At 44.5% G+C, this 27,698-nt stretch overlaps 1 protein-coding gene across 1 annotated transcript in view; it reads left to right on the top strand.

The window, feature by feature from the left end:
* The window catches only part of LOC124787699 (cytochrome P450 6k1-like), a 63,162-nt gene that overhangs the window by 30,631 nt on the left and 4,833 nt on the right, over positions 1-27,698 (top strand). Inside the window, exons 5-7 of the mRNA XM_047254534.1 lie at positions 14,135-14,334; positions 17,841-18,062; positions 19,396-19,647. Of these exons, the coding sequence (XP_047110490.1) occupies positions 14,135-14,334; positions 17,841-18,062; positions 19,396-19,647 (674 nt within the window). The remainder of the gene's footprint in view (positions 1-14,134; positions 14,335-17,840; positions 18,063-19,395; positions 19,648-27,698) is intronic.

The raw sequence follows: 27,698 nt of genomic DNA, 5'->3' as shown, positions 1-27,698 counted from the left end.
CTAAAATTGTCCTGCTGCATATGATGGCGCTTCTTTGGCCTCCAGCAGGTCTTCCTTTTCACCTTCCTGGATGTTTGTCTTGCTTTCTTGGCCATATTAGATGCAGACCTGTCTGCATCGGCTATCCTCATTTTATCGCAATGTTGCAGTCCAGTGATCATATTTTCACCAGGATTAATTCCCAGCTTTTTCAGTACCCAGCGCTTTCCAATATTACCACAATTGAATGTAACAACAGCATCATGAACTCCTAGTTTCATTGTATGCATGCCTACAATTACAGTTTTAGGAAGGGCTGTTCCAAATTATGCTGCTGAAACATTGATTTGGGTTCTGTGTCTGCCCATGCACACATTTCCTTAGCAGGTCAGGATGAGCCAAGTCTCTGAAAATAGGTTTAATTGCTGTAATAACAGCAGCAGGAAGAGAATGCTGGTGAGAATAAGATTCTCTAGTTGCCTAAGCCCTATTGTATTTGCACCACGAGTTTTCTCCTGATGGACACAATCCATAACATGGCTTAGCATCAGTAGAGGACTTATGGAAGAATAGGGCCCAAATATCTCTCTTCGTAACCTGCAGATTTTCTTTATTTCTCCTAATTGCGTGCCCATAGTATATCTGCAAGTTTTCTATTTCAGTTTTAGTTAACCGACCCTGCCCGGTCAACATTTTCCATCTTCTAATTTTTTTCCTCGCATATCAGTCTTGTTCCCCAAACATTTTTGAAAATGGCCCACACATTCTATTTTGCTAATAATGGCATCTCCATATGGCTGATAGTTGATAGTGGGTGACAGAAAAGTGGGTGTGGCACATGGTATGAAAATGCTCTCCGAATGCTCCAAAATTTTTTTTTTCAGCAAAATCCTTTTCAGAGTACTTAAATAAAACCTTAATCTATCTAAATATTATGAAACCCGAAAATCGATTTTTTTTTTACCTGAACCACGGTGTGGTCCCCTTACTGTTCAACTGTGTACTCTAAAGAAATGAGGAAACGCGTCTTTGCTATTTTGTGTGGGAGTTGGGGAACTTTTTGTCGCCCTCTCACAATGTGATGATGCGCAGGTGTTCCTGACGGATTTTCGTTGCATGTTACATCCGCCTCGTGTTTACTCCTAAAGTGTTGGTGCCCCGGGTTCCCGGGTTCGATTCCCGGCGGCGGGGTCAGGGATTTTCTCTGCCTCGTGATGACTGGGTGTTGTGTGCTGTCCTTAGGTTAGTTAGGTTTAAGTAGTTCTAAGTTCTAGGGGACTGATGACCATCGATGTTAAGTCCCATAGTGCTCAGAGCCATTTGAACCATTTGTTGGTGCCCTCGTTATGTCTATTATGCGAACCAGGAAAATCTTGTCTGTATACAAAGTAAAGCACGAGGCACAATAAATCATTTCTGAGATCCTCCAAGTATGCCTCCACTACATAGCCCAAGCATCGCAACCCACCAAACATAATGCAAATCACGATGATTACCTTACGATTTCAATTCACATGCATACATAGCCTTTCACATCACTCCCAGTGAAAAGTATTTAAGCGCTTTTAGAGTTTATCATCCTAACAGTCTGCACCTCTTACACACACATTCTAATTTGTCATTTTTGTCCACACTGGCATCGTAAGCGTCTATGCTGACAAATAGCATCCTCCCTATATTTGTTTAACTATTGTACCTTTTTTAAAATTTATAAAGACTTCTTTGTTAAAACTATTTATTGTAAAGACTCTTTTAATTTCTTGTTTTTCCTTTTAATGGTGTTGGGCTGCATGGGAGCAGAACACTCGCAAGCAATATTTAACGGTAGGCCCCCAACCACTAAGGTGGTTGTCCTCAAGTAATACAGTCTAATGCTAATCCAAAATTGACAGGACGTCTTTCGCCACCCACTTACAGTGTGAGGATTTTTAATTTCTCATTCTGACACGACTTTTTTCTTAAAATAGTCTCCGAGGCAGAGGTGACCGGCTCTGACACAGTACATTAGCACAGAAAGCAAATCTGTGCGACTGGTTGACAACTATTGGTCTCTTATACGCGCCAACGTGAGTTAGACTTTTAGACGGTTTTCCAAGTTCGTTTAGACAGTTCCAGGGGTGATCCCCGATCTCCGATTCTTAAAATACGATACACAAATGTTTAAATGCGATAAAAAACAAAACAATGTTTACTCGTATCCTTTCGTGACCAGACTGACTCGCAATCTGAATTTAACAAATACGTTACCGACGAAGACAACGAAAATACTTCGACTGACTGAGAGAAATTATAAAGTCAAACCCTAATTCATAACGAACATTGGCATAACGCATTGTTACAGCAAGTGGCAGTTTACAGGAGTGCGTTACCAAATACAGGGCGTTTCAAAAAGAAAGAGCAGCTTTCAAACATTTATTTCTCAAAAACTACAAATGATAGAAACACAATTCCAACGGTCCTTCACTCAATATGAGTACCAAATGTTACACAACAAATATCAAAACTGTACCTCAATATGAGCACCATTTGTTACACGACAAATATCAAACCGGTATCTCATTTCTTGCCACACACGACGCAACTGGTCTTTAGTTACCGAATTCACGGCCGCAACAATTCGATGTCGTACCTCTTGAAGAGTAGCGGGCATAGGTGGGACATAAACACAGTCCTTTATGTACCCCCACAAATAAAAATCGCAGGGAGTAAGGTCTGGTGACCTGGGAGGCCACAGACGATGACATTGATCTTGTGCTCCTGCTCTTCCAATCCACCGTCCTGGAATGGTGTTATTTAGGTACCGTCGTACAGGTTCAGAGAAGTGTGGTGGGGCGCCATCTTGCATGAAGATGAAGTGATTTGAATCTTCCTGAAGTTGAGGAAATAGCCAGTTTTCTAACATGTCCAGGTAAATGGTTCCTGTGATAGTTTTCTCCATGAAAAAGAAAGGTCCATAAACTTTGTTTACCGAAATTGCACAAAAGACGTTAACCTTTGGTGAGTCTCTTTCATGTTGAATAACGTCCCTCGGAGTTTCACTCGCCCAAATTCGTACGTTATGCCGATTAACTTTACCAGAAATGTGAAACGTTGATTCATCTGAAAAAATTAATCGTTCGGCAAAATTGTCCTCTTCCATGTCCTGTAGAATTGCAGTTGAAAATTCGAACCTTTTGTTGTGGTCGTCAGGACGCAATGCTTGCAATAACTGCAGTTTGTACGGCTTCATGTGCAGACGGTTACTCAGAACGCGCCATACCGTTGTTTTAGACATGTTTAGTTCGTGACTTGCCCGTGCCGTGGATTTTCTAGGGCTCCTTTCGTAAGCTGCACGGACACGCTCGACATTTTCATCCGATGTGCGTGGACGACCCGTGCTTTTTCGCTTGCAGATGCAACCATCTTCTACGAATCTGTGATGCCACTCATAAATTTGCTTATGACGAGGCGGCTGTTTGTTGAATTGACGGCGGAATGCACGTTGCACACCAACAATGGACTCTAACTTTGCAAATTGCAGCACACAAAATGATCGTTCCTGTGGTGTCGTCGCCATTTTCCTACAAACAAACGCCAGCGCCACTGCGGATTTGCATGGAACTTCTGCGCGGACCATTGAAAAACTTTGAACCTTTCTCTGACAAGAAACGTTTGAATTGTGTTTCTATCATTTGTAGTTTTTGAGAAATAAATGTTTGAAATCTGCTCTTTCTTTTTGAAACGCCCTGTATTGACTCTGACCTCCAACCAGTACTGCGTCCTTGAAGACTAGCCGCACTTCCTCAATCTATCATCCCACCTGATCTTACTTCCAGTACGGTTATCAGTATGAATGCACCCTAATTAAGTTTCCAACACGACCACAATTGGGGAAATGTAATAGACCTACAAACGAAGAAAAACTAATTGGGTCAAATGGCTCTGAGCACTATGGGACTTAACATCGGGGGTCACCAGTCCCCTAGAACTTAGATCTACTTAAGCCTAACTAACCTAAGGACATCCCACACAGGATTCGAACCTGCGACCGTAGCGGTCGCGCGGTTCCAGACTTAAGCGCCTAGGACCACTCGAAAAACTAATTCCGACAGAAGTTATCCGTATTTTGGAGACCCAGTTGGCCAAGAAAAGTGGTTGCACATTTGTAATTGCATCGAAACTAAACCAAAGATGTCGCTTATCATAATTCATGGAACTTGCTCAAAAGCGAGTATACCGATACCAGTGGTACAAAACCCACACAGTAAAATTTCACTCACGTAAGAATTTATTTTGTATAAATGTCATAGCAAAGCTGATCTACGTTGGGGAGATTCAATTAATGCTCTCTGCCACGCAGGACTCAGCACACCTCTCCAGATTTGTTTGGAAAAGCCGGAAGCAATTGATTAGGTATACTCCAAGCGGAAAAGATCCACTGCATTACAAGTCACGACCAAAACTCCATTATCGACGACAATATCACAACACCGGAAGAGTTAACAGACTGATAGTATGCCGTGCCCAACCTACCATAATAATCGCGACTGATACTCCACATACAACATAACTTAGCTCCTTAAATACTTGCAGCTAAGCCTTAGTAGTTTCTCCTCATTAGCAGAAATAAACTTAACCACTTAAACACATCCCTAAAGTTCACTGCCTGCGCGACGTTACTTAGACGGCGTTACAACCCATTATGAAAATTAACAGAGCTTACTGTGCAATCAAGATGTAGCGACATTCTACTCGCCCATCCGGTTCAACCTTCGAGCTGTGTCTCTGTTACCCCCAAGGGGCTCACCACACTTTGGTGAGCACGTGTTTGCTACCATGGGGCCCCACCTGTTTCAGCATCACTTCCTCTTTCTCTACTTGGAACCTATAATTCGACTACCCGTCACTTCTTCCGACATTCCGGCGGATGGTCCTTTCGATGCAGACCGTGCCTGGACATGGTTCACCCTTTTAGTGCAGACCCTGCCTGGAATTGGTTCACGATTTTGGTCTTGATTTCTGGTTTCAGCCCCAGCGCTATTAACGATTATATGATACCCATTATTGGGTTTGACCTTCCATCTTTTCCAAATTTTACAGAATTGCATGTTGTGCAGGGAAAGTCGCTAACTGTGGTATATGCTCCACCTTTGTCCTTCCACCCTGGCACCCTCCCTTACAGTTGTCTTGTCATAGTATGCCCAAAACCCAGCTTGGTAGCCATTCCGTTCTGGGGGCGGGGGAGAGGTCGTCAAATACCTGCACGATGTTAGCCCCCTTCCAAGCAGGGATCATACGTTGGTGCCTGCAGTGCATACTCACCATGTATGCCATGCAGTATGACAGTGGCTGGGTGATGTCTATGGGGAGAACCCCCATTCGGATCGAGTAGCACCATGGCACATAGTTAACACATGAAGCTACTTAAACTTTCTCCTGCTGGTCGGCTCACGGTTCTAGCAGTCTCTAAGGATGGAAAGGCCATGTATGATGCAATTAAATACAATCCACATGGATTTCCTTCCGTGGCCACGTCATGGGAGAAACCCAGGAATAGATAACAAGGAGAAAAGATCTTCCTCCAATACGTGGTCTGTACCAGAATCGATGGGGTCACCTTTATGGCCTCAAAGGCCACATTCAAGATAAATACAGGGACGTTGCAGCCCTTTCTAAAACGAAGAGCGGTTCCCTTTTTATTGAAGTGTTATCTTCTGCCCAGTTACAGGCACTGCTCTCTTTTGAAATGTTGTGTAACATTCCTGTAACTGTCACTCCCCACAAGAGTCTCAAAATGGACCAGAGTGTCATCTTTCAGTATGATCTTTTTCATTCACATCTGTGTGATAGGGTGTATACTTCATCTGTTGTGTCCAAAGGAGACCAAGGGAAAACAGAGTTGCTACTGGGGCCTTTATCTTGGCTTTAGATGGTGATACATTACCTGAGAAGTTCAAGGCGATAGTCTGCCAGTGTAATGTGAAACCCCATGTTCTTCCTCAAATGAGATGCTTCAGATGTTTTAAGTTCAGATCCCTGTCTGCAAGGATTGTGGACATCTGCTGCATGAAACATTCCTTGTATCACACTTCCCTCCTCCTCCCCCCATCTGTGTAAACTGTGGCGAACTCCAATCTCCCTGCTCACGAGATTACTCCATTTTTAAGTATAAGAAGAAACTCCAGAGGTATAAGACCCTTGACAATCTCATAACAGGCCAGAAAAAAGTATGGGCATCTTAATTCGATACAAATGACACAATCTTACCATACGGGTGCAACATCGTCGCCTTCTCTATCGATGGTGCCTTCATCTGTTGGACCTCTTACAGTGAGCCCTCAGAGTTGCCCGCTGATACCTGCCCCACCAGGAGATTGGGTGCCCTTCTTGTGTTCCACTGCACCCACTTCAGGCACATTGCCTCTCCATCTGCCGAGGACACTGGTCACCATCCCCCAGCTGAAGACTCCATATCCTCCTCTGGCTTCTCAGGCTAGGAAGAAGCACCTCAGAACTCTCCTACAGGCTCCTACAGGTCCACAGTCAGATTCCAGCTGGTGGTTGAAGGAACCACGGCTGCTGGCTGTTGGACTTCTCATTCTTCCTCTTGCCGCGAAACCAAATTGGGGACACCTTTCTAATCATGGTTCCCAGGAACTCTAATGTCTGCCCTTCATGGCTCCCAAGGTTAATTTAAGAATCATACTATGAGAGGGTATCAGGTAGAGTTTGTGTGTATATGCTGGACTCACTATATAGCGATCTTGTCCCTTTTCATATACCTTTGGGGGCTATAGCTCTTTGGGTAGGGCCCATCAGGATTTTACCATCTTTAATGTTTATCTCCCTCCCAATGATATCATGCTCCAGGATGCACTGTCTGCATTACTCTCTCAGCTCCTCCCACCTTTTCTAGTCTTAGGCAACTTCAACGCCCACTACTCTTTGTGGGTTGGCACAATGATCACTGGCCATGGTAACGACATTGAAACTTTGCTGCCGGCCGCGGTGGTCTAGCGGTTCTTGGCGCTCAGTCCGGAACCGCGCGACTGCTACGGTCGCAGGTTCGAATCCTGCCCCGGGCATGGATGTTTATGATGTCCTTAGGTTAGTTAGGTTTAAGTAGTTCTAAGTTCTAGGGGACTGATGACCTTAGAAGTTAAGTCCCATAGTGCTCAGAGCCATTTTGAAACTTTACTGGCTTGGGTCGACCTTCGTCTCTTGAACTCTGTTGCCCAACACACTTCAGTGTGGCACACTGCAATTATTTGGCCATTGATCTCTCATTTTACAGCCCTGGTCTTCTACCATCTGTACACTGCAGGTTCCATGAGTACCTGTGTGGAAGTGACTACTTCTCTGTCAACCTGTCCCTCCCTCAGCATTGCTCAGTGGGCGCCCACCCAGATGGATTCTCCATAATGCTGACTGAGATGGTTCACCTCTGCTGTTGTCCTTGGCTCCCCATCACATGGGAGCATCGACGCGGCTGTTTAGCATACAATGGCAGCCATTCTTTTGGCAGCCATCAAGCCATCCTCTCTTCCTTATGATCTCCCTGTCATACGATAGTACCATGGTGGACCTAAGGGATTGCTGCAGCCATTAGAGATCATAGGCAGGCTCTCCAACACCATAAACGGCGCGCTACAATAGAGCTCCTCACTGCCTTCAAAATGGCTCTGTGCCTGCTTTCACTCTCTCATAAAACAACAAAAGCAAAAATCCTGGGAATGGTACATGTACACTATTGGACCATATACATCTCCATCATAGGTACAGGTAAAGAACAGATACCTTTATAGCGTCCAGTCCCCTACAGTTGTATCAAGTATTTCCTTAGATGGGGCTGTTTATACTGATCCAGACTCTGTAGCTGATCATTTTGCTGAGCATTATGCTTGTGCAACTGTGTCTGAGGCCTACCACCCCACACTTGGCACATAAAACAGCGAGTGGAGCAAATGCACCATCTTTTAGTACTCGCCATCTGGAACCAGATAATCCTACATTCAGTGAATGGGAATTCTCCAGTGCCCCAGCCCATTGTCCTAATACTCCCACAGGGCCAAATCACATCCAGAATCAAATGCTGAAACATTTCTCAGGGGATTGTCAGTGTCACATCCTTGCGCTCTTTAAATGGACATAGAACAAGGGTGAGTTCCCATCTCAGTGGCGAGTAAGCGGGATAGTTCCGGTACTGAAACCAAGCAAGAACCTCCTAGAGATGAACAGTTATCGCCTGATCAGCCTTACCAACGTTCTCTATAAGTTGCTCGACTGCATGGTGAGCAAGCAGCTGTGTTGGCTCCTTGAGTTTCAAGGCCTTTTGGCTACATCTCAGGCTGGTTTTCGCAAAGGCAGCTCCACTGCTGATAATTTGGTTCACCTGGACTCCACCACCCAGACGGACGGGCTTTCCACGTCGTCAGCATGTCATCGCTGTCTTTTTCGACATTCAGAAGGCTTATGTCACGACATGGAGTCACCACATCCTTAGTACGTTACACGAGTAGGGTCTCAAAGATCTATTCACGATTTTTGCCAAAAACTTCCTGCCATACTGTATGTTCCAGGTTCAAGTGGGTGCTTCACTCAGTACCCCTCACATCCAAGATAACATGGTACTGCTGGACACTGTGCGAGTATCTTCCGCTTTCTGGTGGTAGCTGTGAGGTCTTCGGTATCACCCTCCTTATATGTTGATGATTTTTGCTTTTATTATTGGCCCTTTATCATGGGTGTTCCTGCGAGTCACCTAAACGGTGCCTTGCAAAAGGCGCAGTCATGGGCTCTCACCCATGGCTTCCGTTTTCAGCTCACAAGACTCATGCCATGCACTTCCGTTGCTATCATACTGCCCATCCACATCCAGATCTTCTCCTAGTTGTGAATTGTATTTGAGATACACCGCTTTTTAGGACTGGTCTCTGGTTCCCAGCTTTCGTGGCTGATCACTCTATTCTTTTGTGGCTCTACAAAGCCTTGATTCTCTTACATCTTGATTGTGGGAGTCTTGTCTGTGGTTCAGCATCACCCTCAGCATTACGGCTGCTAAACCCCCTTCATGATTCTGTCCTTTTCCCTATAAGCGAGCTCCATCTCACACACCAGTGACCCAGAACTGCGCCTAAAGTTTTTGCACGCCTGCAATGTCTCTTTCCAGAAGTGTAGCTCCCTCCACTGTCGCCTCTGGTGAGGAAGAAAGCGCATCTGCCCCCACACAAGGTTGCACTCCAACTTCGCATTTGTCTCGAAGTCTCCATTGGTCCTGCAGAGTGCAGTTAACTCCGCTCTCTGCCAAACGTGTGCAGTGTGTTCACTGGTGAATTGATGGCCATAAAACTAGCCCTTAGTCATGTTCGTTCTTGCGTTGGCAAGGGTATCCTAATCTGCAGTGACACCTTTAGCAACCTTCAGGCTATAGACTAATACTACTCTCCTCATCCACTGGTTTCTGCTATCCAGGATCTTGGCTCACAGTTCCATGAAGCTGGATGGCCAGTCATATTCGTCTGGACCCCAAGTCATGGTGGCATTTCGGGAATTGAACGAGATGAACAGTTAGTCAAACTGTCCACCAGGATGCCAAGTCTGGAAAAGGGGCTCCCAGAACTGGACCTTTGGTCTTTTATACACCATCGACTGCTGGAAGTCTGGAACTCTGTATGGTCTACCCCAATCTCCCCATAAAAATTGAGGACAGTTAAGGAGACCACAGCCACATGGCAGTCTTTCCTGCGAAAGTCTCACAGGGATTCATCATCCTCCATAGACTCTCCATTGGCCACACTTGGCTGACTCATGGCCACATTCCCTGGTGTGAGAATACCCTTCACTGCTGATTCAAAGCCCTGTGACAGTGGCTCACTTTCTCATAGACTGCTGTAATTTGGCTGTTTTGAGAGGGAATCTCAATCTTCCTGGCACGCTACCTCTGGTGCTAACAGACTAGGCCAAAACAGCTGATCTGGTGTTATGTCTCGCTCACAAAGGTAGTCTCTATTTATCCCTGTAAGGTAGTTCATTCTGACCTGATTGTCAACCTGAGAGGTTGGTGGCACCCTCTCATGCTCCCTCCCTCTCTTCCACGAGTGCCTTGGCAGACCTTGCTCGGTGTCCCAGCCTGGATTCTACCTTTCCACCTTTTTGTCCTCTTTATTCCTTTTAATTTCCTGGTTTTAATACCTTGGCTTGCCTGATCTTTTAACGACTTGCCTGTGCTGTTTTTTTCAGGTTTTCATATATGGCTTTTTATTTTGTCAGCTAACCTTAGCCTTTCCATGATTTACCTTTCGCTTCCTGCTTTTGACGACCACTCCTGATTTGTCACTTAGCGGATGACCTTGCAGTTTAGTCTCCTCCAGTCCAAACCAACCAATCGACCTGTGTCTATCTTGATAGTGGAGTATCACCCCACTACTCACGATTCTTGGTGGCAGTGAAGTGAAACACCACAGTTTCCAAATATGAACTCTGTTTTCAATCATAATGATGTGGCAAAATTCATGGGAAGGCAATATGTACATATACAGATGGCGGTAGTATCACATACACAAAGTATAAAAGGGCTGTGCGCTGGCATAGCTCTCATTTGTACTCAGGTGATACATCTGAACAGGTTTCCGACGTTGTTATGGCTGCAGTATGGGAATTAACAGACTTTGAATGTGGAATGATAGTTGGTGCTAGATGCATGGGACATTCCGTTTCGGAAATCGTTACGAAATTTAGTATTCCACGATCCACAGTGTCGAGAGCGTGCTGAGAATACCAGATTTCAGGCATCACCTCTCACCACGGACAACGTAGTGGCCGAGGGCCTCCACTTAACGATTGAAAGCAGCGCTGTTTGCGTAGAGCTGTCATTGTTAATGGACAAACAACACTGCGTGAAATAACCGCAGAAATCGATGTTGGACGTACGACGAATGTATCCGTTGGGACAGTCCGGCTAAATTTGCCGTTAATGGGCTATGGCAGCAGACGACCAACACGAGCGCCTTTTCTAACAGCACAACATCGCCTTCAATGCCTGTCCTGGGTTCGTTAGCATATCAGTTGGACCCTACACGTCTGGAATATCGTGGTGTGGTCAGATGAGCCTCGATTTCAGTTGGTAAGAACTGATGGTAGGGTTCGAGTGTAGCGAGACCCCACGAAGCCATGGAATCAGGTTGTCCTTAATAGTGTGGGCTATGTTTACGTGGAACTGACTGGAACCTCTGGCCCAGCTCAACCGATCATTCTCTGGAAATGCTTGTGTTCGGCTACCTGGAGACATTTGCAGCCATTCATGGACTTCTCCTTATCAAACAACGATGTTGTGTCACTAGGACACAATTATTCGCGATTGTTGGGAAGAAAATTCTGGGAAACTCGAGAGTATGATTTCTCCACCCAAACCTCCAGACATTAACCTCATTGTACATCTACCGTACGTAACCGAGAGTTCAGTTCCTGCCCAAAATTCTGCACTGGCAGCACTTTCGCAATTATGGACGGCTATAGACACAGATTTGCTGAGTATTTCTGCAATGGACTTCCAACGACTTGTAGAGTCAGTGCCACATCAGTTGATGCACTAAACCAGGCCAAAGCAGGTCCGATACGACATTAGGAAGTATCCTATGACTTCTGTACATCATTCCCTACGACCGACCGACAAGGAGACAAACTATAAATGTTACTTTAATTACTTTAATAAACACTGCAAATTCTCTACTGTCCACAACAATAAAACTCAGCTTGGGCTGTTTAACCTTTGGCCTGGGTGCACTTCTGGAGTCGTCCACAGGATCCAACGTGAAAGGGTGGAAACTAGGTCTTATACTCTGAATCCTTTTTCAGTATCCCTGCACCAGCTCCTCCAATTTCGAGACTTCTGGGTACACTGGCTGCTTCTACCCCCGAATGCGCTGTCTTGTTTTCTCGCGCTTCAGCCGCTGGCGATTAAATTGTGGTAGGCTCCAGGAATTAAAATTCAAATATTTCGTCTACGTATACTGCGATCCTTATTCTGTTTTCGCTTTTATTATTGTAATATAATACTGCCTCAGTTCTCTAGCTAATTTCATTTCTTAATCATTATACCTAATTGTTTAAGTCGTTTACTTATCGATTTGGGTGTCGCGGTGTTATGTCGCCATACTGACACCTCTCAGGTTAACTAACTTCTGTGGGGACAGGAAGGGCAACTGCCCACAAAGACAAAGTAAAATAAATTTGATAAGTAATGAAAAACCAGGGGACCCTCATAGAACGGGATTAACTATACAACAGAAAAAGACTCTCTGAGATAGCGGTTATCAATGCTCTAGAGTCTACATGTATGTGGAGGCATCGTTCATGCAAATGATGACCTTGATACCAGAGCACTGGGAAGAAAAATCTCTTATAGTACTTCCAAACTGCGTTGTTGAGGTCCTTTTTCACGCCCTGTGAGCTCCAGTATAGTTCTTTATTGTAACACTCTGGGCAGACCCGACTTTCAAAGTTGGTAGCATTCTGTGTTCTGAAGATGCCCGAGTGATATACTTTATTTAATGTAAGCCAAACCAGACCGGAATCACTGGTAATAGTATACTGGCATTGGTTACTGGACAACAGCCAACTCATCGACAGAACACAGGAACAAGCGCATCGCGATTCAGTCTCCAACCCCAAAGCAGTTCCATAGCATTAGTAGTCATCAGAATAACATGCTGGTGGCATCAATATTAAATGTCTGGAATAGGCGGGCTGACAGTACGACATGAGGTGGTAGTTTTTATAGGGCGTCAGTAGTTAATGTAGTGGTGCTGTTTGGCCTAGGGTACGTTGTTATGACAGAGAAAACCAAGACTGCTTGCATCGCGAACTGTGCAGCTCGGTGACCCTGTCGATAGTGACACTACTGATGTCGAAGGAGGTAGAAATATCCTTCCTCCTTGGAACCCAGGCAAGTGGTAAGAAATGGCCAGGTTTATGTTGAGGAATGCAAAACTGCTACGACAATTGGGAAACAAGAGCCATACTCTCTTAGGCAGCTTTTCATGGATCGGAAACGCCTGTGTCATAATGGTCCAAAATCTCCAACGGTGTAGGGGAGATGCAACAAAAGAAAGTGGGTGCCTTGCAGGTATGGTTATCCATTCTGGGAGGCAACCAGTGAATATGTATTATAATTCGAAGCTGGTTCTTATTGTGAGAGGGCTTTTTTTCAGCCTCCAACTGATCGCGAAATGCAAACCACGATAAAAACAAAAATGCTTCATTTGCAACATTTAGCTACACATTCCAGTTGCTTCACCACATAGCCACCGCTTCGACTAAGACATTTGTCGTAGCGTGGTACCAGCATTCCAATACCCTAGTCATAAAAGGTAGTCGCCTGTGATCTCCGCAAATTGCGTAAGCTGGTCTGTAGCTCGTTGTCTGTGCCAAAATCTTATGCCCTTAGCCAGCGATTCACATGAGCGAAGAAATGAAAATCAGGGGAAGCCAGTACTGGATAAATGTATTCTGGGTGATTTGCTCGCCACGTATTATGCTGTCTCAACCCATTTGCACAGTTTTTAACTGTAATACTTGTCTAATTGGATTAAATCTCTTACGTACGATTATAGCTGTTAATGACTAGATTACGACAGTATTTTAAATTTTTAAAATTTGTCAGTAATTGTATGAGATACTGAAAACCAATTTTTTTGCCACTGGGAGCCATTAGATAGACAACGTACAACTGTACTGATGTTGATGGACCTGAGAATACCTAAAAAACGAGTCCAAAACAATCCAATAAAATAAAAATTTGACCATCCACAACACAGATCCTCTTTAGTTCTCAGAAAAAAGAACTTCCGCATGCTGTCGTTCCCCTCCCCATACCGTGGAGCGCTGGAGAATAATTTTCATTGTTTCTGGACCATGCCGAAGGTCACGCACCTCAGGGAGGTCAAAGTTTCTTAGCGGAGTACGTAGGGAACTCAACCTTCGTTGGCTTGGTAGAGACGTGGTGAATGTGGTTTTTTCTACCTAGGGAGTGGTGAGCGCCGACATTCTTCTGTAGCCGCAAGCTCTGGGCATCGTTCAGCGACTACGAAGTGGCGCGGAGGTGAAACCTTGTGTGGCACAGGGTACATTTTAGGAGTTGTTGTATTAATATTAATTAACTGTTACGTTTCCTTTGCAGGTTAAAAGGCGGACCGTCGGCAGTCAGCAAATATTTTCAGCAAATGGTTGTAGACACTGTCGCTTACAGAGAGAAGAATAACTTTAGACGGAAAGATTTCATGGATCTTCTTATTCAGCTCAAAAATAAGGGGTTCGTCGATCCTGACAAAGGACAGGCAGCGGAGGGTGAGCAGCAGAAGGACATCGACACTACCGACAGTAAGTTGTTCTGTTTTATTGCATTGCGGCTTTGTGGCATATTCACAGTACCAGTAGACTTGCGGTAGCGTTCCCTCTTCTCGCGCACGGGGTTCCGGGTTCGATTCCCTGCGGGATCAGGGATTTTCCCGGCCTCGAGATGACTGGGTGATGTTGTGTCGTCTTCATCATCATCATTCATCCCCACTACGGTCGGAGGAAGGCAATGGCAAACCACCTCCGTTAGGACCTTGCCTAGTAAGGCGGTGCGGGTTTCCCGCATCGTCCCCTACGCTCCTCGGAGTATGGGACCTCATCATCATCATCAATACCTCCTGTTGCTTCTAGGTCTTCACTGTCTATAGGAAGAGGATGTAGGAGGCGGAGGTAAAACGATGTACACCGTTTGTTTAAGGGTCGTATAAATCCTGTTCCATGTATTTTCAAGTTCTACAGGCTATCTGCTGCACTCCTGTATTGGATATTGGGAAAGAGTCCAGCATTTAGCATAACACATATAACAAAATTCCTAAAACCACAAACAGGACATGCCAGTCGAACCGTCGTGAATGGGTCGTTAATTCTATCCTAGACTCGGTCACCTACGTGTCTACTCAGAGATGAGCACTTAGGTATAAAAACGTACAATGTGCTTATTATATAAACTGCTTTCACATATCACACACTCGTAGCTTTCCAAGTAGTGTGTTACGACACAATATTTTTTCTCATCAGCCTCATTTATTTCTCGGATTTAGAGCTATGGGCCTTTAGGTAGAAAAGTGTCTTGGAAGAAGCAGTATGAAAATCTCCATTCCCAAGAGTGTAACTATGTACGAAAAGTACAGTTAGTAATTGTTACTTAAATCCTACACACTGTATCTCCTTATAATTTAGCCTAATTAATTCTAGAAAACATTTAACGAAATTCAGTTGCAGCAGGTAACTGTGTCAGGTAGTTGTGATATAAGTTACTGTTATATCTTAGCTTTAGTTTGGCCACTGACAACAAAATGAAAGGCACAGCTTCCGCAGAATAACGTAGCATTTGTACAGAAAAGCAGGCGCGTCATGTGTGCTGGCCGATTCCAGCCAGTCTTTCCGAAATGGGTGGCTACTGTTGACATTCTGTTGCTGACCTGCTCACATTAACAGTGCTCGATGCTGTCTCTTTACAACATACCACGACACCGCAATCTTCACAGCAGAGTATGTTCTTCATAATCATGCACGTATGATTATACACAGAATTGGGGAGAAGAGCAATCTGTGGCACAACTTGACTAGAAGAAGGGTCGGTTGGTAGAACACGTTCTGAGGCATCAAGGGATCACCAATTTAGTACTGCAGGGAAGTGTGGAGGGTAAAAATCGTAGAGGGAGAGTAAGAGATGAATACGTTAACCAGATTCAGAAGGATGTAATTTGCGGTAGTTATTCGGAGATGAAGAGGCTTGCACACAATAGAGAAGCATGGGGAACTGCATCAAACTTGTGTATGGACTGAAGACCAGAACAACAACACGATTATATCTGACGCCATTAGATTTTCTTCGGAGAAGCAAACGAGAAAGCAGATTTGTGTGACGTATCGCGTAATCGAAATTGGTGGATTTCTTTTAGTACTCGTGTGAATAATTTCACACTTTTCTTTGTTTAGGGTCAATTTCCCCTTTTCCCACCATACAGATATCTCATCTAAATCATTTTGCAAATCGTTTTGTTCATCTGATTACTTCACAAGACGATAAGTGACAGCATCATCTGCAAACAATCTAAGACGACTACTCAGATTGTCTCCTATGTCGTTAATATAGATCAGGAACAGTAGAGAACCTAGAACACTTCCTTGAGCAACGCCGGATATTACTTCTGTTTTAATCGATGGCTTTCCGTCTGTTACTACCAACTGTGACCTTTCTGATAGGAAATCACGAATCAAGTCGCACAACAGAGGTGATATTCCATAGGCACTCAGTTTGGTAAGAAGACGCATGTGAGGAACGTTGTCGAAAGCCTTCTGGAAATCTAAAAATACGGAATCAATTTGACATCCCCTGTTGATAGCACTCATTACTTCATGAGTATAAAGAGCTAGTCGTGTTTCGCAAGAACGATATTTTCTGAATCCCTTCTGACTATGTGTCAATAACTCGTTTTCTTCGAGGTACTTCATAATGTTCGGCTCCATTCTATAGGACGGATCTTTCAGTGAGCGAGCGGTTGTATATAAATGCTAAATATGGAGCTATTGTATCAGCATACTCTCAGAGAAACATGACTGGTATACCATCTGGATCGGAAGAATTGCCTTTATTAAGTGATTTAAGCTGCTTTGCTACATCGAAGACACCTACTTCTATGTTTCTCATCTTAGCAGTTGTTCTTGATTTGAATTCAGGAATATTTACTTCGTCTTCTTTGGTGATGAACTTTTGGAAAACCGTGTTTAACAACGCTGATTTAATGGCACTACTCTTACACATCCAAAAATAAATAAATAAATACAACAAAAACAGACTTTTTCCTCTTCAGACGTTACCTTCTACTTATCATCAAAAAAAAAAAAATCTCCCACTATGAATCTACACACGAACACCATATCTGTCTTGATCATTAAAGGAAGCTCTTGTTGCTATCTTGCAGTATATTTAGAAAACGAATTCAGTGTTATACGTCACAAACGCCAATGACCAGCTCCGATAATACTCTAGATAAAATTTACGTAGACCATTTTACTACGGACAATGGAGCATCTTTTAATTAACCACGATCATAAAAAAATTCTTCGCAGTTAATGTCAAGATATTCTACGATTCACTTTGAAGACGGCTTGTAGCTTCTGTGGTCCATGTTATCTTTTGTAGGTGGCTCTGTCGTCACACCTGACTGAGTCAGAAAGCGACACATGTAACATAGTTACACCCACTGTTAATATACGTTTATAAGATCCACGTTTATCCTTTCCGTAATTTTCCGTAAAGCAAATAAATTTAATCAGCGGTTAGACGTTCCGACGGATGGAAAAGTACTAATAACACGTACTGAGATCAGACTTGCAAAGCTGGATCTTACGTTATATGATGGAACTATTCTCGCTTTTGAAATAAATTTATTTTCTGCTTTCTCCCGACCTCTCAAAAAAATCACCTACTTGGGAATTTTCATTCTCAGTTATATGTAGTCCGTACGTCTAATCGACAATACTGATATTATTTACTTTCATTTCACTATCGAATCATAAAACAGTTAAGCCCTGGTAAGGCTACACTACTACCTTACTTGTTGGAGGTATATTTTAAAAGAAATTGCGCAGGTTTCAATAGAATAAAGCACTACCTCAAAGGAGCTACAGTATTAACTATTTCACCAACTGATGTGCTATGTCAGATGTGATTGGATAACACCGTCTCAGATCATAATTTTAGGCTCTAAAATGTTTCTGATCAATTTCATACGAAGTTGACCTACACCAAATGACACTGCCGTTCACATTTCCATGTTTAAGTATCGTCTGTCTTTTTGCAGAATTATCGATGGGAGACTTGGCTGCACAGGCGTTTATCTTCTTTGGGGCGGGCTTCGAGACGTCTTCGACAGCGACGAGCTTTACTCTGCACGAGTTGGCTTTCAACCCTGACATACAGAGCAAACTACACGATGAAATCGACACAGTGCTCAGGGAAAATGACGGCGAAATTACTTACGACGCCATCGCCAGAATGACCTACCTTGACAAGGTTTTATCAGGTAAGGAAAATCATTCTTAAAATCGTAGTTGGCTATTAGTTCTTAAGCGTTTTACCTTTATTTCAGTCCATTAAAAGCACAACATTTTGTCCTAAATATTTTGACGCTATGAGTTATTTACTCTTCGTGGACAGACATGACAGAAAAAAAGCATCGTCAGTAAGAGCTGGGTGGGGGGGCGGCAATTGGTGGTGGAGGGGATAGGGAGGGGGAGTGGTGCTTCGTCAACACTTAGGTCATATAGCGGGAGGAATTGAAGGTCACAGATTAAACGTTCCGTCAACGTCTTTTTCTTCGCAGACTGAGCATTAGCTCGGATTTAAGTCTTATTTGGTGAACCATCTCACCACAGAACCGATTTACAAAAAGCATGGAAAACAAATTACAAGAAACTGTAGAGACTTCTATATGCGGGTTAAAGTAGCCAAACTTACTTAGAGCTCAGATAACAAACTATGAGTACACTTGGAATGTGTAAGAAAGATGGATAGAGAAACTATAGAAATAATGTAAAAAATGACGGAAATTTAACTGGGAAAACTTGAAAGAGTAATATATAAATTGAAAGTGTAGGGGGGAGGGGGGAGGGGCAGCGGGTGAAGCGAAAGGTATAACTGATGTCAGCTACATCAGGACAGCTTTATGTGGGGTTGGAATTATTAAATTCTTCTTGAAGTATGAGGGTATTTCGCCAGTCTCATACTTCTTGGCCACGAGATGGTAGGGTTTTGTCAGGGCTGGTTCTCACAACGCTATCAGTAGTTCTAATGAAATGTTGTGTACTCCCCATCTAGGTGAATCAATTACATGAATGCATGGTGTCTATTCTTTCGGACATGTCTTAAACAACAGGCACCACGCATTCGTATAATTTAAAGAATAAATTCGTAGTTCCGGACCGTTCTTTGACCATAGCGTTACCGTGCTGTGGCGAAGCCTCGTGACCTTGATAATGGGAATTGATGATAAATGTGTGAGTTATGTTAGCTTTTAGTCCCATTCAGCTAGTGGTCTACTAAAGGAAATACTGTCTACCACCAAACGTCTCAAGAGTTGATTCTATTTTCTGGCCAATGACAGCCAGAAATTGTTGGAAGCAATGCAAAAATCTCTCTTCACAAATTGACATGAGAATTTAATGCTTGAATTAAAAAATCTGTTCCCTGCCACGTAATCACATCTGCACTCTATGCTACTGATCCACACAACTGTGGCGTTCGATTCAGAAATAAGCGATTAGTTGCGTGGCGTGATGGAGTATGCTATCTTTTTATCAGTCAAACAGGCATGTTGCTTGCCTTATAATTTTTTTTCTTTCTATTTTTGTTTCCAGAGTCTCTCAGGAAGAATCCACCACTGACCACTCTGATCAGAGAGTGTAACCAAGATTACAAAATTCCAGACAGCGACGTCGTTCTGGAGAAAGGAACTAAAATAGCAGTGTCTGTGCTGGGCCTTCACCGTGACCCCAAATATTACCCTGATCCTGAACGTTTCGACCCTGAGAGATTCTCCGAAGAGGCCAAAGCTCAGCGACAGCCATATACCTACCTGCCTTTTGGGGATGGACCACGTAATTGCATAGGTAAGTACGTTGTCGGATTCTGCCTGCTCTAAGATGGACACTTACGTTAACTCGGATTTTTAGTGTGTCGATTCCTCACCTTTGTTCGAATCCTGGATCGGTTTGGACTGTATCACCGTCGCTCTTAGGAAAGACGGGGTACACAGTGTGCAGCCTCACTTACTGATTACAACAACACAAAATATGTTACCCCGTACGAATTTTTCCAAACAACAGAAAGATTATAAGGTCTTTAGACAAGACAGTGGGTGGAAATGCGGGAAGCGAGGTAAGACTGTTACGCTTACAGTTTACATGCCGCGGTAGTAACGATCGCTTCCCCAACCAACGCCCAGTCTTCACAGTTGGTTGCCACCCCTAAATCTACCTCATCAGTCACCACCTCGAGCATAAGCGAACAATCACCGCCCACGTCCTGTGGGAAAGATAGTAAACATTTTGATCAGTGTTCTATGTTGCTAAACAGGAATTTTTGTTAATGTCACTGGATACTATCTGTTATGCAAAGGGTGGTAGAAGGGTTGGACAAAAATATGAAATGAGAAGACATTACCATACACTCTAAGATAAAATAAACGACGCACCACCTACGAGTTATCAGAATGGAACAGAAATCTGTAGATGTCATATACATGTACAGGGAGACAGATGATTATAATTTCAGAAAAAAATAAACAATTCATAATTTATTCGAAAGAAAGAGCTTCACGAATTGAGCAGGTCAATAATGCGTTGCCACACCTCTGCCGGTTATGCCACCAATTATTCGGCTTTGATTGATAGAGTGTTGGACGTCCACCTGCAGGATATCGTGCCTCATTCTGCCCAACTGGCTCTTTGTGTCGTCAAAATCCCGAGCTGGCTGGGGGGCGCTGCTCATAATGCTCCTAACACTCTCAATCTGGTATCTCACCACTGTCCAGGGCGTGTCCAGACACGGTCCCGCTGGTCCTCAGGCTCAGGTCGAAGTGGGACTCATCACTGAAGACAATTTTACTCCAGTCAGGCCGAAGATGTGTCTCGAGATTCCAGGCCAAAGATGTGTCTAGAGGCGCCCCAGACAGTGGTAGGATACCAGACTGAGTGTCGCACGCCATACGGCACCACAACCAGGAGTGACGCTCTGGGGTGAAATTTCTTTTCACAGCAGGATTCCTTTGGTTGTCATCCGTGGCACCTTTACAATACTGCGATATGTCGACGATATTCTACGCCCCGTTTGATACTGCTTGTTTTCGTGCTCGCCAAACCCCACCTTGGCAAACAAGATCGCCGGATTTCTCCCCAATTGAGAACGTTTGGACCATTATGGGCACAGCCCTCAAATCAGCTATGGATTTTGACGATCTAACGCGCCAATTGGACAGAATTTGACGCTATATCCCTCAAGAGGAAACCCAACAAATCAATCAATCAATGCCAAGCGGAATAACTTTTTTCATAAGGCTCAGAGGTGGGACAATGCGTTATTGGCTTACTCAGTTTGTGAATCCCTTTTTCTTGTACAAACCGAGCATTTTTTCTGAAATTGTAATAGTCTGAATGAGATTTTCACTCTGCAGTGAAGTGTGCGCTGATATGAAACTTCCTGGCAGATTAAAACTGTATGCCGGACCGAGACTCGAACTCGGGACCTTTGCCTTTCGGAAGCAAGTACTCTACCATCTGAGTTACCCAAGCACGACTCACGCCGTGTCCTCACAGCCTTACTTCCACCATTACCTCGTCTCCTACCTTCTAAACTTTACAGAAGCTCTCCTGCGAACCTTGCAGAACTAGCACTCCTGGAAGAAAGGATATTGCGGAGACATGGCTTAGCCACAGCCTGGGGAGGTAGGTTCGCAGGAGAGCTTCCGTGACGTTTGGAAAGTAGGAGACGAGGTAATGGCGGAAGTAAGGCTGTGAGAACAAGGTATGAGTCGTGTTTGGGTAGCTCAGATGGTAGAGCACTTGCCCGAGAAAGGCAAAGGTCTCGAGTTCGAGTCACGGTCTGGCACACAGTTTTAATCTGCCAGGAAGTTTTGTTATAGTCTATTTGTGCATGTAAAACACATCTAACAACCTCTGCCCAATTCAGATAACTCCTTCGTGGTGCCTCGGCTTTTTTCCCCTAAGAGAGTACATTGTAGTAAAACCGTTGGCCTACTAAACAAGGTCATTGAATGGATAAACACAGATCTTATACCATTCTTCCTGTAAAACAGTAGCAAGTTCAGGTAACGATGATGGAGGAGTATGGCGATCAGTCTATCCAAAGTAGACTACAAAGGCTCAAAAATATTAATATCTGGTAGTTGTGCTGCCTAGGGGAGCCGTGGCAATTGATTCTCGTGCTTACGAAACCAACACTGGACGATGTGAGCTTTGTGGAACAGCGTAACAATTGGGTATCAGACATTGTACCATGGGATCAGCCAAAATCGTCACATAACCCTTGACAGTAATGCGACCTTACAGAGTAACCATGGGGTCCGTGGAAAGCACGATATGTCTGCCCAAATCCTCACCGAACCGCCCGCCATGCTTCACACTTTTGAGACATAAACTCACCCAGAAGTTGGAAGGAGTCTGGAACAAGACTCATCCGATCAAATAACTTTCTTCCGTTGCATCATACATGGCGATTCGAGAACATGTCTCCACACAGCCCCCCTCTTTCGCCCTTTTCCCGCGTACGCTTTCATTCTCGTCAGTTTCCGCTGCTAATTGAGATGCAGTGTAGCCAAATCTTGCACTCGGACGCCTCTTCAGTCTGGAGAACAAAGCGGCCGCTACTAACTGTGACACGCCATATATAGAAATGTTTCGGTAGTGGGACGTCTGGCGCCCCTCTCAGGTTGGAGTCCCAAGCGACGGCTGGTGTTCCTTGGGTTGTTAAACCGATTCTGGCTACGCAGTCCAACTTTTATAGCTTCGGCGCATTTTATTCCGTGACGGGAATCCGTATCACTGATGAGTGATTTCGGAAATCCAGTGGGCCCTACAGTTTCCTGCTTATGGAGCTCCTTTCGTTTTGGTGATGGCAGGATCCGCTAGTGCGTCATTGAGTGCAACAGTCCGTTTGCAGTTCTTGTCACCTTATTTTTCGTCACCATCCTCTTCGATGACCGCCCGTCACGATCACTTAAGACACACCTTTGGCAACGTTAGTACTCACCGGATGATGTTTTCCTATACGCCGTATAAGTCTTCGATATAGAGCCTCTTGACACACCAAACACCTGCTAAATAAGCATCAGCAATTTGCCCACGTTTGAATACACTTAGCTGCGACATACACTGATGTGACTAAAATCATGGGACAGCGATATGTCCACACACACACACACACACACACACACATATATATATATATATATATATATATATATATATATATATATATATATATATATATATACTCCTGGAAATTGAAATAAGAACACCGTGAATTCATTGTCCCAGGAAGGGGAAACTTCATTGACACATTCCTGGGGTCAGATACATCACATGATCACACTGACAGAACCACAGGCACATAGACACAGGCAACAGAGCATGCACAATGTCGGCACTAGTACAGTGTATATCCACCTTTCGCAGCAATGCAGGCTGCTATTCTCCCATGGAGACGATCGTAGAGATGCTGGATGTAGTCCTGTGGAACGGCTTGCCATGCCATTTCCACCTGGCGCCTCAGTTGGACCAGCGTTCGTGCTGGACGTGCAGACCGCGTGAGACGACGCTTCATCCAGTCCCAAACATGCTCAATGGGGGACAGATCCGGAGATCTTGCTGGCCAGGGTAGTTGACTTACACCTTCTAGAGCACGTTGGGTGGCACGGGATACATGCGGACGTGCATTGTCCTGTTGGAACAGCAAGTTCCCTTGCCGGTCTAGGAATGGTAGAACGATGGGTTCGATGACGGTTTGGATGTACCGTGCACTATTCAGTATCCCCTCGACGATCACCAGTGGTGTACGGCCAGTGTAGGAGATCGCTCCCCACACCATGATGCCGGGTGTTGGCCCTGTGTGCCTCGGTCGTATGCAGTCCTGATTGTGGCGCTCACCTGCACGGCGCCAAACACGCATACGACCATCATTGGCACCAAGGCAGAAGCGACTCTCATCGCTGAAGACGACACGTCTCCATTCGTCCCTCCATTCACGCCTGTCGCGACACCACTGGAGGCGGGCTGCACGATGTTGGGGCGTGAGCGGAAGACGGCCTAACGGTGTGCGGGACCGTAGCCCAGCTTCATGGAGACGGTTGCGAATGCTCCTCGCCGATACCCCAGGAGCAACAGTGTCCCTAATTTGCTGGGAAGTGGCGGTGCGGTCCCCTACGGCACTGCGTAGGATCCTACGGTCTTGGCGTGCATCCGTGCGTCGCTGCGGTCCGGTCTCAGGTCGACGGGCACGTGCACCTTCCGCCGACCACTGGCGACAACATCGATGTACTGTGGAGACCTCACGCCCCACGTGTTGAGCAATTCGGCGGTACGTCCACCCGGCCTCCCGCATGCCCACTATACGCCCTCGCTCAAAGTCCGTCAACTGCACATACGGTTCACGTCCACGCTGTCGCGGCATGCTACCAGTGTTAAAGACTGCGATGGAGCTCCGTATGCCACGGCAAACTGGCTGACACTGACGGCGGCGGTGCACAAATGCTGCGCAGCTAGCGCCATTCGACGGCCAACACCGCGGTTCCTGGTGTGTCCGCTGTGCCGTGCGTGTGATCATTGCTTGTACAGCCCTCTCGCAGTGTCCGGAGCAAGTATGGTGGGTCTGACACACCGGTGTCAATGTGTTCTTTTTTCCATTTCCAGGAGTGTATATATATATGGTGGTAGCACCGCGTACAAAAGTTGCAAAAAGGCAGTGCGTTGGCGGAGCTGTCTTTCGTCACAAGGTTTCTACGTGATTATGGCCCCAAGACGGGAATTAACAGGCTTCGAATGCGTGATGGTGATTGGAGCCTGACGCACGGAGTATTCCATTTCGGAAATCGTGAGAGAATTCAATATTCCGAGATCCACAGTTCAAGAGTGTGCCGAGAATACCAAATTTAAGGCGTTGCCTCTCATCAAGCACAATGCAGTGACCGACGGCCTTCACATAACGACCGAAATCAGCGGTCTGCGTAGAGTTTTCCATACTAACAAACAAGCAATACTGCGTGAAACAAACGTGTGACATACGACTAAAGTACCCGTTAGGACAGCGCAGGAAATCTGGCATTACTGGGCTATAGCAGCAAACGACCGACGCGAGTGTCTCAGGTCAGGTGAGTATAGGGTAATATCAACAGCAGCAGAATATGTTAAAACGGGATTAGGATTCGTTATGAATAGGAAAGTAGGGCAGAGAGTGTGCTACTGTGAAGAGCTCAGTGATAGGATAGTACTTAACAGAATCGACTGCAAACCAACACCGACAACGATGGTTCAGCTATACATGCCGACGACGCAAGCTGAAGATGAAGAGATAAGTATGTGATAATCATGGGAAACTCGAATGCAGTTGTAGAGAAAGGAGTAGAAGAACAGGCCACAGGAGAATATGGACTGATAAAAGGAATGACAGGAGAAAGACTAATTGAGTTCCGTAATAAATTACAGTTAGTAATAGTGAATACTCTGTTCAAGAATCACAAGAGGAGGAAGTATACTTGGAAAAGGCCGCGTGATATGGAAAGATTTAAGTCAGACAGAGATTCCGAAATCAGACAGATACTGGACTGCAAGGCGTAGTACCCAGGAGCAGATATAGACTGCAACCCCGATGTAGTAGTAATGAAGAGTAGGGTGAAGTTTAAGAGATTAGTCAGGAAGAATCAATACGCAAAGAAGTGGGATAAAGAACTACTAAGGAATGAGGAGATACCCTTGAAGTTCTCTAAGGCTATAGATACAGCAATAAGGAATAGCTCAGTAGACAGTACAGTTCAAGAGGAATGGATATCTCTAAAAACAGCAATCACAAAAGTTGGAAAGAAAGATATAGAAGAATTAGGTACAAAGAAGGTAACTGCGAGGAAACCATGGTTAACAGAAGACATCGATGATCGATGAAAGAAGGAAAGACAAATATGTTCAGGGAAATTCAGGAATACAGCAATACAAGTCTCTGAGGAATGAAATAGGATGTGCAGGAAACTGAGACGAAACGGCTGCAAGAAAAATGTGAAGAATCGAAGAAGAAATGATTGTCGGAGTACTGACTCAGCATATAGGACCGTCATAACAACCTTCGGTGAAATTAAAAGCAAGACTGGTAACATTAATAGTGCAACCGGTATTCCATTGTTAAATGCAAAGGAGGAAAGGGTACATCGAAGGCCACTATAATGGGAAAATTTTGTCTGATGTGATAGAAGAGAAAAAAACAGGAGTCGATTTAGAAATAGGGGATCCAGTATTACAATCAGAATTTAAGAGTGCTCTGGACGACTTAAGATCAAATAAGGCAGAAGGGATAGATAACATTCCATAAGAATTTCTAAAGTCATTGGGGGGAGTGCCAACAAAACGACTATCCACGTTGGTGTATGGAATGTATGAGTCTGGCGACATACCATCTGACTCTCGTAAAAATATTATCCATCTAATTCTGGAGATTTCAAGAGCTGACAATTGCGGGAATTACCGCACAATCAGCTTAACAGCTCATCCATCCAAGTTGCTTACAAGAATAATATACAGAAGAATGGAAAAAAATTCAGTTTGTATTAGATGACGATCGGTATGGCTTTAGGAAAGCAAAGGCACCAGAGAGGCAATCCTGATGTTGCGGTTGATAATGGAAGCAATTCTAAAGAAAACTCAAGACACGCTCATAGGATATATCGACCAGGAAAAAGCGTTCGATAATGTAAACTGGTGCATGATGCTAGAAATTGTGAGAAAAATATTCTAAGCTTTATGTAGAGACGAGTAATATACAATATGTACAATAGCCAAGAGGGAATAATAATATTGGACGACCAAGAACGAAATGCTCGGGTTAGAAAGAGTGTAAGACAGCGATGTAATCTTTCTCGTCCCTATAGTTACATCTGTACATCGAGGAAGCAATAATGGAAATAGAAGAACGATAAAGGAGTAGAATTAAAATTCAAGGTGAAAGGATATCAATGATACGATTCGCTGATGACATTGCTATCCTGAGTGAGACTGAAGAAGAATTACATGATTTGATGAATGGAATGAACAGTCTGATGAGTGCAGAATATGGATTGAGAGTAAGTCGAAGGCAGACGAAAGTAATGAGAAGTAGCAGAAATGAAAACAGCGAGAATCTTATCATCAGGATTGATGGTCATAAAGTAGATGAAATTAAGGAATCCTAATACCTAGGAAGCAAAATAACCAACGACGGATAGAGCAAGGAGAACATCAAATGTAGACTAGCACTGGTAAAAAGGGCATTCCTGGCCAAGAGAGGTATACTAGCATCAAATAAGGCCTCAATTCGAGGAAGAAATTTCTGAGAATGTACTTTTTGGGGCACAGCATTGTATGGTAGTGAAGCATAGACTGTGGGAGAACCGGAACAGAAGACAATCGAAGCATTTGAGATGGGGTGCTGCAGACGAATGTTGAAAATTAGGAGGACTGATAAGGTAGGAATGAGGAGGCTCCGCGCAGGATCAGAGAGGAAAGAAAGTACTGCACCGCATTTTTTTTCGCAGTCGAAAACAAAGCTATGAATGCGAAACGTTACGTATGTATTATGTGTAGTCTCCTGCGTGAGCACGCCAAGCTCCGTCACTTCCGACACATAGTGTACCTGTACGACAGTTTCAAAATGTCGTCCCTAAGTGATGTACGTTACAAGCAACGTATCGTCATTGAATTTCTCTGTGGGGAATATTCACAAACGCTTGTGCAAAGTCTGTGGAGCATCTGCTATCAACAGAAGTGTAGTTAGTCGCTGGGCACGGGGGGTGAGGTCATCGGAAGGCGGTTCGGCGGAGCTCCACGATTTTCAGCGATCAGGGAGACCATCCCAGGCTGTCACACCTGACTTGCTGCAGCGAGCTGATGTTGTCATTCGCGAGGGC

Source organism: Schistocerca piceifrons, chromosome 3 (assembly GCF_021461385.2).
Source record: "Schistocerca piceifrons isolate TAMUIC-IGC-003096 chromosome 3, iqSchPice1.1, whole genome shotgun sequence".
Taxonomy (NCBI): domain Eukaryota; kingdom Metazoa; phylum Arthropoda; class Insecta; order Orthoptera; family Acrididae; genus Schistocerca; species Schistocerca piceifrons.
This window is presented reverse-complemented; position numbering and strand designations above follow the sequence as displayed.